At 44.9% G+C, this 13,978-nt stretch overlaps 1 protein-coding gene across 1 annotated transcript in view; it reads right to left on the reverse strand.

Annotated features, from left to right (window-relative positions):
* Positions 1-13,978, reverse strand: part of SNED1 (sushi, nidogen and EGF like domains 1) — a 90,460-nt gene that overhangs the window by 3,157 nt on the left and 73,325 nt on the right. The window contains exons 23-32 of the mRNA XM_084847035.1: positions 13,462-13,645; positions 11,408-11,520; positions 9,666-9,944; positions 8,501-8,645; positions 8,283-8,365; positions 8,094-8,195; positions 6,040-6,156; positions 4,343-4,430; positions 1,800-1,883; positions 1,340-1,370 (exon numbers count right to left, since the gene is read on the reverse strand). Coding sequence (XP_084703161.1) covers positions 1,349-1,370; positions 1,800-1,883; positions 4,343-4,430; positions 6,040-6,156; positions 8,094-8,195; positions 8,283-8,365; positions 8,501-8,645; positions 9,666-9,944; positions 11,408-11,520; positions 13,462-13,645 — 1,217 coding nt within the window. The 3' untranslated portion in view covers positions 1,340-1,348. The remainder of the gene's footprint in view (positions 1-1,339; positions 1,371-1,799; positions 1,884-4,342; positions 4,431-6,039; positions 6,157-8,093; positions 8,196-8,282; positions 8,366-8,500; positions 8,646-9,665; positions 9,945-11,407; positions 11,521-13,461; positions 13,646-13,978) is intronic.

A 13,978-nucleotide genomic window follows, 5' to 3' on the forward strand; every position in this document is an offset into this window, starting at 1 on the left:
GGGTATCAAAGTTCCTGTGGTAAGCAAGTCCTTGATACTCCTAAAATAAATAGAATCCTGGTGGAGAATGCTGCTAGGACCTATCAATGGAAGAATTGATAGGGGTGGGGGGAAGTTCCTTTTCGATTAAGGACTGAGACAAAGTCTTAAAAGAAAAATTGCTTTCCGTGAGCAGTATCAAACTAAGCTAAAGGCTGCTTCTGACATTTCATTTCTCGACACAACACGTGCAAGGAAACAAGCAGAACACTGGCTGAAGAACATCTTTCTAATGTTAGAAAGGTCAGACACAAGTATAAGATTCACATATAAACTGTGGACGTGTTCTCGGGAATTTTCTGAGAGATTGGTTATGTAGTCATGTCTGACCCTTCTGATATTAGACACACCCAACATCTGCTTGCAATCATAGAGCCAAGCCTTCTTTTCTTGTCTCACTAGTCCCACTCATGAACTCTGTTGTGGTATTCAATGAACGGAGCTACTTTTCTCTTAATGCTAGGCCAGCTATCAATACTTTAATGTTTTCCCGCAAGGGGAATGTTGCTATTTGCTCATCAGTGGTGCAGTTAGAGAAAAAAGGAAAGGAAAGGTTCCTCCTGTGCAAGCACCAAGTCACTGCTGACTCCTAGAGGGATGCTGCTTACGCTGGCGTTTTCTTGGCAGACTGTAGCGGGGTGGTTTGCCATTGCCTTCCCCAGTCATGACTACCTTTCCCCCAGCAAGCTGGGTGCTCATTTTACCGACCTCGGAAGGATGGAAGGCTGAGTCGACCTGAGCCGGCTACCTGGGACCCAGCTTCCACCGGGATTGAATTCAGGTCGTGGGGAGAGTTTTGGTGTAGGGAATTATAACAGGAGCCCACTGCAGGAAGCAGAATAAGGACACTCCCCACTCAGGGAGCTCCTGCATAACCTATCCATAGCAAGAGCCCTAAACTCTATCGTTTATCTAAGTGACTGCCTGCCCAGTTATTAAGAGCTGAAGGAGAGGCCCTCCTGGGGGTACTGTTACCCACAGGGGCACATTTGTTGGGCACACAGGAAAGGCCTTTCTCCTGCGTTGCTCTCAAATTGTGGAATGCATTCCCTCAAGAATTATGATTGGTCCCAATGCTTTTGACTTTCAGAACAGGTATGGACACACAGCTCTTTAATTTAGCCTTTTAAATTATGTAATTGTTTTAACGTTTTAATGGCTTTGTGTGTTGTGGTTTTTAATTGTGCTTTTGATGGCTTTTTTAGCAAAAATGCAGTATATAAATGCTACTAATAAATAATATCCACCATGGTAGTTCATGGAGCCCTCATCCCACCTACTTCCCAGTAGAGATACTTACTGTATGGCTTCAGTGTCTGTTACTTTGTTTTCTGAAACAGTAAGAGAAAATTTAATATAAGAACCACTCAGACATTCTCTGCTTGTTCTGCAACACTGAGCTTCAGTGCTTTTACTTCTAGGAACCTCATTGTTCTGAAGACTACTTAGCTTGAACGATGCACTACTGGGAATCTCAGTCAATATTGTTGCTACTTTCATTCTACTGTTGCTCAATGGCCTTAAGCAATCACATATTTACAGTGCAATTATAGACACAATTTCAATGGGGCTTACTCCCAGGTACATGGGTGTAGGATTTGCAGTATTAAACACCCAAGCTGGCTAAACTCCCCAGAAGTTAAAATCCAGACTGGATGTTTCTGCTATCAATACTGAGAGTAATCTGGGCTTTGGTATGGAAGCCTTTTGGATTTTCCCCACAGCAATGGTTTGCCATAAAGCCACCAAGAGTACTTTACCTGCGGAGTGCCTTATTTGTAACAGTGCTCTCACAGCTCTCCTTGTAGCAGACATCCTGGTGCACTTTGTAGACCCTCTTGTACCTGTCACAACAACACATACATGTCAGAGCAGCGAGGCTGGAAACTGTTGGCCACAATGCAATATATGGTATTAGTTGTGAAACACACACACACACACACACACACACAGCTTGAGCTTCCCTGATCCCCGGTAGCATTCCTATTTTGAAAGAGAAGCCTCTCACACAAACTGAACTCAAGTCCTCAAGTTCCTAGTTTCCCAAACACCCACCCCACCATGACCACTGACCACTGGCAGCCAAGCCAGAGTTCCCCGCTATTCCCTAAGAAGCCTCTGCCTCCTTATCTATAGCAATCTGGAAACTACCCAGCAAGTCTCCATCTGCAACCACTGGTGTATACAAGCTTACGTCTGCAATCCTATGCTTACTTACCTGGAAGTAAGCCCCCTTGAACACAGTGGAAATTACTTGAGTGAGCATGCATAGGACTGTGCCAAACACTGCCTTATCGTCAGGTAGAATCTCAGCTTCTCTATTCATTCTCACCCCAGCCCCACTTCTCTCTGGAATCCGGTAAATTACTTTTGTGATAAGACTAGGGATATCTAACAACTCTCTAATTCACCATTTTCCGTTCAGCAGGCTATGACAAAACAGCTTTTGTTTTCTAATAAATATTAGACCAGCCATCCCCCAACCTGATGCCCCCCAGATATCTTGGACTACAATTTTGATCACCACAGCCAGCAAAGCCATCGGCTATGCTGGCTGGGGATGATGGGACTTGTAGGCTCACACATCTGGAGAGCACCCAGTTGGAGAAGCCTATACTAGACTATGCAGCTAGACTGGTATCATCCCCTCTGTGGATTGGGAAAGGAGGGCAATAACTCTTTAAGTTGAACTTTGTGCTCGCAGTTGGAACCATGGATGTGAGCCTCTGAGGCACTTTGCATAAAACATTACAAATAAAGGTAGCTAAAGCTTCCATGGGGGTATTTGGAGAAAGGGACACTCCACCATATCAAGGTGGAAGGGGCAAAAGATGTTGGGATGACACCTTTTTGTGCATGGCTGGGGTTGTTTCATGGCAAGCAGACCTTCCAGCCATGCAGATGCATTGCTTGTTAACTTTCAGCCTGCCATGCAGTTGTTGAAGGTACAGGAGTCTTACTAGGTAATGAAAGAAAGCCAGCCTTAGGAGATTTTGTCTTTTCACTAGCTCAAAATGAACCTGTTTATGAGCGCTGTGAGGGTAAAATCGCTTTAGGCCCCAATTAGACTAGATGCATCACTTAAAACATTACTTCTAGGGATGTGATGCAATAATAGCTCCTATATTTTCAAGCCTTACGTAGAAGAGTGAAATGTGATGGTAGAACTTGCCATCCCATATTGCTGAGGGCAGGGCCCTCTTAAGACCCTGATAGGCTGGGGGCAGAATGTTCATTTGAGGGCCCTTCAAACAGAGGGCACTCTGATAGGTCTCTGTGAGCATGCTGATGTCTGTGGGCACTGCGTTGAGGCCCCATACTATATGCCTGACTATGGTTGGGCTGGGTTGCTGGTATCAGCACTGCCTGCAGCTGCAACCATCTTGCTCATGTGGTCATGACAAAAGAACACTAACACCTGTAGAGTTCGTTTTGTGATTTTTTTCCCCATTAGGTTTATGTAGCTCACATTAGTGAGATTCTGAAAGAAAAGAGTTGGCAACAATGAAGTGGCCCCTCCATGAGTGAGGCCTGGAGCAACTGTCCCCCTTAAAAAGGCCCTGGCTGAGGGGTGAGAAAGCTACATCTAGCTAGACACTAGAGTTAAATGTAGAACTAGTCCTCTGTGAAGAGGCTCTTCCTGCAGGGTCTCTGAATAAAAGTGTTTTAGAGCCATGGGCTTGGATCCTAAGATACCTTAATTGAGTGCTGCCATCCTATGCATTAGCCTTCCTCAACCTGGTGCCCTCCAGTTGTTTTGGACTTCAACTCCCATCAGCCCCAGCCAGCTGAGCCAATGGTCAGGAATGCTGGGCTTTATAGTCAAAAACAACTGGAGGGCACCAGGCTGGGGAAATCTGCTATACATACATACCTGGGAATAAGTCCCATTGAAGTCAATATGGCTTACTTCTCAGTAGAGGTATATAGGATTGCACGGTTAAGGAACTTCAAAGCAGGAAAGTTTCCCTTCTCCTCCCTGCTATGCCTCCCAGAATGCTCTCTGACCTTCCAGAGAGGCTTTTTGAGGGGAGACTGGTGGCTGCAGGGAGGAGGACGGAGCAGGAAACTTTCCTTCCATGAACTTCTTTAAGTTAACTTATCTTAGATCCAAGGCATGGTGTCATATTATGTAAAGCATTTCAATAAGCTTGGTGCGGCTGGTTAGGGCAACAGGCACTCTAACAGGTCCTTAAGCTGCTTTTCTCTAAGGCCATCTTGGAATACAAGGCAGCTTGTCCATCCAGATGGGGTGAAAAGCTAGTTTGATCTCCAAAGAAAAGTTCTATGAGACTGTACTTACAGATAGTGACAGACACCACCTTCCCAGACTGGAAAGGATTTGCTTTCTGAGTAGAGCCGAGTACAAGACTGAGGCACCTTTTTGCAGGCTGAAGAGAGAAATTGGGGAGATCAGAGGAGATAGATTTGAGTGTTGAAGGCATTGTAGTAAACAGAGATAGATCTCTAATTTTCTATGCATTAATGGTGCTATTATCCAAAAGCATATCAGCCTAGAGTCAGTGCTTTCTAAATACACCCTCTGTCCCAAGGAATTTAGGATGGTCCTGTGTATCTGAGCATGGGGAGAAGTCTCCTCAAGCAGTGGTGTGGAAAGAGGGTGCGTATCTAACTCAAAGGCAGAAGGCACACAATACAATTTATATTGTATCTGTTCAGTTCTCTCTCAGGCAATAAAACACGGTCATCTCTGAGAGAAAATGGGGTTATTATCGGGCCAATGCTTTATCTCTTAGGTAGCAACATGGGTCACTGCTGCAAGCCATACAAGTACAGCCTGCTTATCAAGGCTCATCTGATGAACTTCAGAGACCTTGGAACATGTATACCCATTCATTCAATGACCTGGTTCACATGACATGATAAGCCACAATTGGTTGTTCCAGGGTAGCTTGTTGTGACATCCAAACCCAATGTGTTTTTTTCATTGTGAGTTGTTTTCCACAAACAAGCCACCTTGAAAACCCAAGGCTTGTTTTCAGGGCGGCTTGTTGTGATGTCCAAAGTTGGCAGGGTGACTTCATCATGGGTTGCTGGGAACGGCTAGAGAGCCTGTGGTTTAAATATAAACATGCTTTCTGGATTACTCTTGGGGTGGAACTTCACCAGGGGCATATTCAGCAAAAGCTCAAAGGGAAAAGCAGTTTGGGGAATGTGACTTGGTAGAGAAGTGACAAACATGAACCTGGGGTGGGGGGTGGGGGAAGTGGCTTGAGAAGGGAACTGGCTAGTATGGGAAGTGCTGCTTTTCTTGTCAAATCCACCTTCAAAGCTGCTCTTCTAAGCCGCTGAATTTTTATTACATGCATTTGTGTGTAATGTTTTACAGGGTTAGTATATGCAGGCAGCAAACGCTAACAAATAACCCTGTAATCTCAGCGAGCCAACTCCTCAAGATTGCAGCTCATCTTCTATTAAAGGAAAAGCCATCACAATTTCCCTGTTAATGGAAGGGAAAGGGTGATCTCATATGACTTTGATCTTCTGACATTATGCTACAAGTAGACCACCCATGTGAACAGTGATTTGCAGGGGCTAGTTGGCTGCAGTAATGACTATACTGGCTCTTAGACCCAGATATATATTAAATTTGGCAGGGGGATGTGTTCAGAAACAGGCTTCCTTGGTGCCAAAAAACGTTTAGCCCAATACATTCCCTGCCTTCCACAGTGTCTGTATAAATCTATTCCTACTCAGTCAGGGATGTGGGCTCCCTAGATCCCACCATATATATTTGTGAATAAATCTGAAGGGTATCATACCAGCCTGTGGAGAGATCTCTGCAGTTTTCATCAGGCACTGCAATACCGCAGCTAAATTCTACTTCTGCCTGTTGAACTTTTAATCCCCTTTAAAGGGGAAGCAACACTTGCATCTATTCCACTGAGTGTTTGGATCCTTTCCTATTATCACAGTGTTTTTCTCTTAGTATCATGCAGCTGGGAGAGTTCAGAGAAGCACATATTCTTCTTAACTCACCTAGTTCACATTGTCTGCCCTTGAAACCAGGATTACAATCACAGTTGTAAGACTCTGAGCCAGCAACACAGGTCCCCCCATTTTTGCAGAAGTTTACAGAACAGTTCTGCTTGTCACCTGATGATGCAAAGGACAGGGTGAGATATCCTGGGCTTTGCACACTCAAGATGTATCAAGAGAGTTCTTCCAGGGAAGAAGAAGAGCACCGTGTTATTCTTCATGTTTACTTAAGTGTATGTATATGTATAATCTATTTTCTTTTTTTGAATGTTGTCATACTGAAGCTGAGACTTTTAAAGCATGTAGTTATACTAGTGATTTTTTTCTCTTCTTAAATTTTTTGTTCTTATTTTTTTGCTTATTTTGTTGAAACTTACAATAAAATTGATTTTAAAATGTTGGGGGGAGGAATGGGAGGCAACATTTGGACTTTGAAGTAGGTAAATCAAAGGCCAGTTTCTTAGCTTTCTTCACAGTTACTTGCAAGTATGTCCTGTGTACAGGAATGAGCCTGTGGAATCCTGCAGGAACAGGAAATCTCCTTTGATAGCTCATCTCCATGTCAAATCCATAGGGAGGCTGGAGATTGTTCAATTGCAGACACTGGGTTGGATCCAGATTTAAGCTGGATCAACTGCACTGGCTGAAGTGGATTTCCCTGCCCCCTCCTTCTCAGGGCAGCCCCTCCAGCCCCTTGAAAATGCTACACCAAGTTAGGAGACCCCGCTGAATGGGATGAGCTGTGGTGTGAGGGGGGAATCCTGAAAAACTGGGCAAAGGGAGCAGAGCGTAGCCCTTCCTCTTGTGGAAGCAAGATTCTAGATCCAACCCACTGACTGCAGCAGCCAACTTAAGTGATTGTGTTGTGATCATGAATTAGTCTACTGAGGCACAGCACAACCTTACACATGGCTAGCTAACGTGGATTTGCCCACCGGTAGTTTGAAAGAGGCTGGAAACCAACAAAAATATGTGAGAGAGTTAAACGTTGTTTGTACACAAATACATTTCTTTTGTCGCCTAAGGTTTCAGAAACAACACAAAAACCTGTTTGTCAGAGATGAAAATGTGATGTGTGGACACATCACAAGCAATTGCTTTCAACTTTATGAAAAAAACGACTGTCTTGCTCAATCTAAACAGAAGTAGATAAGTTATCTTAGGGCCACTTCGCAAAAGGCTCTAAGAGACAATTCTCTTGTAGAAAAATACTTGCAGGAAAACTAGTATGCAAGAAGTGTAAACCATGGTTAATGATGAATACATGTGCATGCTTTTTGTTGCATGTATATCTGTTAAAATACAGCCCCCGGCCATCTGAGGTAAGGTTAGTGGCGACCAGAGAAGGAGCCTTCTTAGTGGTGGCACCCCGTTTGTGAAATCCCCTTCCCTGAGAAGCCTGCCTGGCATAAACATTGTTATCCTTTTGGTACCAAGAAAAGGCACCTTTATTCTCCCAGGCATTTAAATGTATTTTAATGTAGCTTTTTAAACATCTGGTTATATTTGTGTATTTTATCTTGTTTTGGTAAGCGCCTTGGGCAGCTCTTAATTTATCAGGTATTTACATCTGATAAATAAAAAATACTCAGAATCACTCAACATAGATTAATTGTGCGTTAACTGCTTAGAGATCTTGAGCATGCACTCTTCCTTTGAAGACAGGCTACGCAAGACTAATGTCAGCTGACAGATGACATATACCAGGGGTGGGGAATGTGAGACTCTTCAGACGCTGTTGGACTGCAACTCCCATCAGTGGTGAATGATGATGGGAATTGCAGTTCAACAACATCTGGAGAGCTATACATTTCCCCATCCCTGATATCTACCATATAACCAGGGGTGGCCAGATGCAAAGGAAGAAATGCCATCTTTTACAGCTCTGTCTTTCTTTTCATCTTGTCACCCTTACTTGTGGATCCTGTTTTGGATTCTCAATCTTCTTACCTCAGAACAAAGGCTATTTAAGACTGAGGTGATAAGGGGTGGCCTTACATAATCTCTAACTTATTCCCCTCATCCAGAGATGTTTCCCCTCTCTTCAGACTTACTTTCTCTCTTGCTGCTCTCAGGTTCTGACAGCTGCAATGCCAGGTTTGCCTGATTGGTTGATTCCTCTGTGTTTTCTTCCACTTTCATAGGAACCTTGGGTTCTAGAAGAAGCAGCCAAGAACACTTTAGTCTACTTGTGCCATGCCAGGAAACAAAGAAGGCAAGTAGGGAGGACAAACGGCACCTACGTGTTCTCACAGTGACAGATCTATTTGGCGAGCTGCTGAACTTAGTGGTGATCCTCCCTCTGCCATCCACTAGCTCTGTAAACCTTTAAGAGAAAAATGCGAGGATGTCCCCCATTTGCGATGCAATGACAGCTGAAGTGATGTGCTCAGACTTCAGCACCTCACGAACCATCCTTCAATCTACGTTTATTTTGTCTGGTTACCAGGCCGTTCTTTACCTGGGTGCTAGTGAAGGTTCCTCAGGTGTATTGTGATCTGCAAGCAGACGCAGTTCTGGCAGGAATGCTGGGGGGACTCGGTTTCTAAGCACACGAGGATGTCCTGTTTGGCTCCAGCGCCTTTCTGGGGTGCCATCCTTCTGCACTGCAGACCAGAGAGGATTATGATTACCATGGCTGTGTGAATGTAATGTACTATGCCAGTTTTAAACAGCGACACTGGCTCCCGGGCTGTTTCCAGGCACACTTCAAATTGCTGGTATTGGCCGGGTACCTCCTCCCACATAAACCTGCCCATGTATTAAGATCTGCCTCTGAGGCCCTTGTCCAGCTGCATGTCCCACTGTCATTTGAAAACACACAACAACCCTTTAATAGTAGTCAGGAGGGGATGAACCTGATTGGGAAATCAGTGCTACAGAGGTCACGGTGTTAAACTCTTCCCACCCCCCATAGCATTTTCCTAATGAAACCCCCATCCTCCCAAGTAACAGTTGTGGCAGGGATGGCATCTTTCACTGGGGAAACAGCACTGGGGAAACTGTTAACTCCCTTCAGGGAAACAATTCCAGTCAGATTCAGCAGTCCCCCTCCCTGGCTGCCATTACAGTTTAAAAACAGTGAGAGATCCAATAAGGCAGCTTTCTCCAACCTGGTGCTCTGCAGATGGTTTGGCCTTCAACTCCCATCAGCCCCAGGCAGCATGGCCAATGGTCAGGAATGCCGGGAGTTGTAGGCCAAAACTCCTGGAGTGCATCAGGTCAGGGAAGGCTGCAATAAGGGATCTCCTGAGGTTAATTCTTAATATCTGCAATGATTATTTCACCTTAAATACAAAGGGATGAGCAAGATATCTAGTAAGGAGAGGATCTTTTCAGTGGTATAATTGCTTGTTTCTTGCCCATTCACATGTCCAGGATATCAGGATGCAAATGGGGATCCTCCACTCTTGCTAAGAAAATTCCACCCTGCTCTCATCAAAGAGAACAGCTGTGGACCAACACCAGCCATGTGACAGATTAGACAGGTACGTAGTTCTCCTTCGTGATATGTTGAATGTACATGCTGCCACTCTAAGATGACCTTCCCCACATCATGTCAGACCACAAAAGAAACAAGAGGCAGGTGGGGAGCTATGAATATGAAGCATGGAATCTGCACTTACAGGCTGTAATATAGAGATGGGCAGGTTCACTAGTCACTTGTCCTTGATCTGTGTTTTGAACAGCCATCACGGATAAGCGATACCTTTGACCTGGGTTCAGGTCACGCACGGTGTAAGAAGACAGCCTTCCGTTGGGCACATAGCGGCTCTTCATACTCTGACTGGTAGTGACATTGATGATGTAACCTTCCCCTGAGCCAACCAGGGGCTGTTCCCAGACCATCTGGACAGAGGTGGCTGTGACTCTGGATGCAGTGAGGTTTCTAGGAGGAAGAGGCCCTGTTCAGGAAGGAGAAGGAACTTCAATGTGGAATTAATTTTGACTACTTTTTACCTGCCTCATCAGCTGAATAGCTGTGACAATGGGGGAAGCCCATAGGGGTAAAACTGCTCTCTCTTCACCCTGCTTTCTGAAATGTGTAAGCAAAGGCACCTTCTTACTCTGGAACAAGCTCCTGGGCCTGCTCAGTTGTTATTTGGCCACTGGGATTTTACTTGAAAGCAAGCATCACATCCTCACTCCGCTTGCAGGAGAGAGACATACACTCATCATATCATATGTTATTTGGTCACCACTCCCTGTAGCGAGAAGGTCGGGGAATAGGACTTAAACCAGCACAGCCTGATGTGACTTAAAATAAGGTATTTGGGTCTAGGGGGTTCATTTCCATTGAAAGCCATTGGCCTGTGAGCTGACCTTGGGAAAAACAGTGCCCTTTGGTTCCCCCATGATTATCTGCCTGATTCTAGCTTTGGGGACAGGGCCTGCCTTGCACACACAGACAACAGGGTGACATCAAGAACCATTGCTGCAACGATTAAGGTTTGTACGTTTGGGGACCAGCAGAGGTCGCTTCCTCTTTAGCATTATCGTGGTGCTAGTGCCTCTCCTTGAACTATAATGTGCTACATACATACAGTGTATGTAGGTGGGTTGAGGAGGGTCACACTGTGCTGGAGAAAAGCTTTTTCATTTTTTACAATTGGGGTTAAAGGAATGACTGATGCTCATTCTAGTGCCAGCAGTGGAAAAGTATATACCATTCAAAGAAAATAAAAAAGTATGTTTAAAAAGCATGGCACTGCTCTTTTAAAATTTCTTTTTACAGAGCTGCGTGAGCTCTCATGTTGTCTAAGTGGCCAAATGTTCCTCTGTTACCAAACCCAAATCTATATATATTTAAAAAAAACTTTTTCAAAAGCAGTTCCAAAACTGCGGGGCATGGAAAGGGGGACTCTTCAAGGCCACAGGAAATTGTCACAAACACCATCCAATGACTGCCTGTAATAGCTCTACAAAGAACGTAACAAATCTCTCCCGTAGGAGCACTGGTGGTTCTTTTGAGAGGAGATGTCAGCATTTAGCAGGTACCTCTGAAGGCACTTTGAAAACCCAAGAAAAATTCTGCAATAGAAAATATGCAGTGAACATATACATGCAGGAAGAGATCTTTTCCATGATTCTGAAAATGTATTAATGACTTTGAAAAGTAGTGTGATGGGGCCTAAAGAAGTTTGGTGTCAAAGAGAACTTTTATACCCGTCACCTACACAGGTCTCTCTCCCTTCAACATCTCAGCCTGGCCTAAGCTCTAATATTTTAGTCCCAACACTGATCCAAATGCTTAGGCCAAGTAATGTATTACACACTGCAGATTTAAAGAAAAGCTGTTTAAGTCGGTTTACAGACAATAATGATGGGAAAGCAAGAAACTAGTAGGAGAATTTTCTGTCACACTCACGAGTCCACACATAAGAGGGTGCTGTGGCAAAGCTCTCAGTGGGATGTTCTTCTGTACTGAGGCCACTCAAAGTCCACATGTGGATAAGGTATTTCTGCCCTGGCTGAAGGTCCCTGTTGGATGGATTAGACACGCTGGGTAAATCTCAGTCAGATGCTGTGCTTTTCAAACAATGAACAAGCTATTCCTTACTGACTGCCGCTGAGTCATAGGCTTGCATAAAGTAATCACTCAGAAAGAAATGTGAACAAATATCTACTGCACACAGAGAGCTGTTGAATACATGAGGCAAATACCTGAATGCATGTTAATTCGAAATTCCTCACTGACCCATCCATGCCTCAGCTTTCTGTCTAATCTGAGGAATCTCAAGTTATATTTTAATAGAAATGAGTGAAGGAGGCTTTAGACAGCATATGTAAAGCTTCCTAAAATTGTTTGCTGCCTGCTCTCACTGATCTAGCTTATCCCTCCAGGCTTCAGTTCTCTATTCAGGAACTCTGGAGCCTGTTTCAGGGGCACATTCTAAGAGCTCATAGACTGGAGTTCCCAGACTACAGGAAGAACATGTGGGAGAGTGGGAAGTACAACCGCCTGGTCTGAGATATCTAAACTGGGTCCATTCTCTGAACATAAGAACATAAGATCCATCCCTGTCACTGGAGCTCCAGGTGGATTCCATGGCCTGGAGTACTTGGGGCTGGCTTTGGCTGATCCACCAGCTACGGCCTTTCCTGAACAGGGATTACCTAGCCACAGTAGTACATGTACTGGTAACTTCCTGATTAGACTACTGCAATGCACTTTACTTGGGGCTGCCCTTGAGGATGACTCAGAAGTTGCAGCTAGTACAAAATGCAGCAGCTAGACTGCTGACTGGAACACCTCATAAGAATCATATAACACCAGTTTTAAAGGAATTGCACTGGCTGTCAATATACTTCCGGTCGGAATTCAAGGTTTTGGTGATGACATTTAAAGCCCCAAGCAGCTTGGGACCTCGATATTTGAGGGAGTGCCTCTCCCTATATATGCCTGCCTGAGAACTGAGATCTGTTGGAGGGGCCCTCCTCTGTGTCCCACCAGTATGAGACATACACTATAGTGAGACATGGGAGAGGGCCTTTTCTGCTGTGGCACCCTGGTTGTAGAATGCCCTCCCCTTGGAGGCCTGATTGGTGCAGACATTGGTCTCGTTTCGGTGCCAGGTAAAAACATGGCTTTTTACCAAAGTCTTTGTGGGCTAAACGCATTCCCTAGCACATTGTTTTAACTGTTTTATTGTTTTAGATTTTAACTACTATTAGCTTATTTAATGGTTTAATATATTTTAGGTGTTTTTAAATTATTTATTGTGTTATACTATTTAAATTGATTTTATCTGTACACTGCCCTGAGATCTTAATGATATAGGGTGGGACAGAAATGTTTTAAATAAATAAGTAAGTAAATAAGTAAGTAAGTAAGTAAATAAAAGCCCTGCTGGATCAGACCGGGGTCCATCTAGTCCAGCATTCTGTTCACACAGTGGCCAACCAGCCTTTGACCAGGAACCCACAAGAAGGACATGAGTGCAACAGCACCTTCCCACCCATGTTCCCCAGCAACTGGTGTACACAGGCTCACTGCCTCTGGGTCTGGCGGTAGCACATAGCCATCAAGGCCAGTAGCCATTGATAGCCTTTTCTTCCAAGAATTTGTCTAAACCCCTTTTAAAGCCATCCAAATTGGTGGCCATCATGACATCTTGTGGTAGTGAGTTCCATAGTTTAACCATGCACTGTGTGAAGGGGTCCTTCCTTTTATCTGTCCTGAATCTCCCACCAATCAGCTTCACGGGTTGACCCCAGGTTCTAGTATTTTGAGAGAGGGAAAAAGATGTCTCCCTATCCACATTCTCCACACCGTGCATAACTTTGAACACCTGCTGCTGGCTCAAGTCTCCCCACAGCTATGCTGACCAGCTACATCACAGGCTGCAACCTGGATGGCTTTATTGTGTGTTTATTCACCGCCACCTCCCTCGTGTCATTCTCAGGAAGCCTCTTGCTCACCGGAACGTGTATTTGGTCACGGTACTGTTTAACTCCACCGCGCGATCCTCCACATCCTCCGGCTGCCGTATGGACACGCGCACATTGCTGACCGTGGCATGCTTGAGCCTGTGGAGAGCCCATTGCATAGTAATGGTTGTGGCAGTCACATTGGCAATTTCAAATCCCTCCACTGGGTGAGGTCCTGGCAGGATGAGAGAGGGGAAATGCAGGAGGTGGTTATGACTCACCCCAATTGACAGTGACACACTCACTCAATCCTCTTGGGTGAGCACTACCCCGCTGGTGGCCGCCTCCTCACCTCAGTAGTTTCCTACAGAAGAAAAATGCCAGTCGGGGATTTTTGCAGGATGTCTACAACAGAATGCTCCCTCTCTCACTGGGAGTTACAGTACCTGGTCCCTGTTGTAACCCCACTGTACCTTCCTGTCTCCGGCAGAAAGCATTTCATTCTACAGTCAGGTCTCCCATATGACAGTAAGGCAGAGTCACTCAGCAAATAAAGCCACTTCCATAG

The sequence above is a fragment of the Heloderma suspectum genome, chromosome 3, assembly GCF_057233095.1.
Source record: "Heloderma suspectum isolate Gila_16-S chromosome 3, 16-S_ref, whole genome shotgun sequence".
In the NCBI taxonomy this organism is placed as follows: Eukaryota; Metazoa; Chordata; class Lepidosauria; order Squamata; family Helodermatidae; genus Heloderma; species Heloderma suspectum.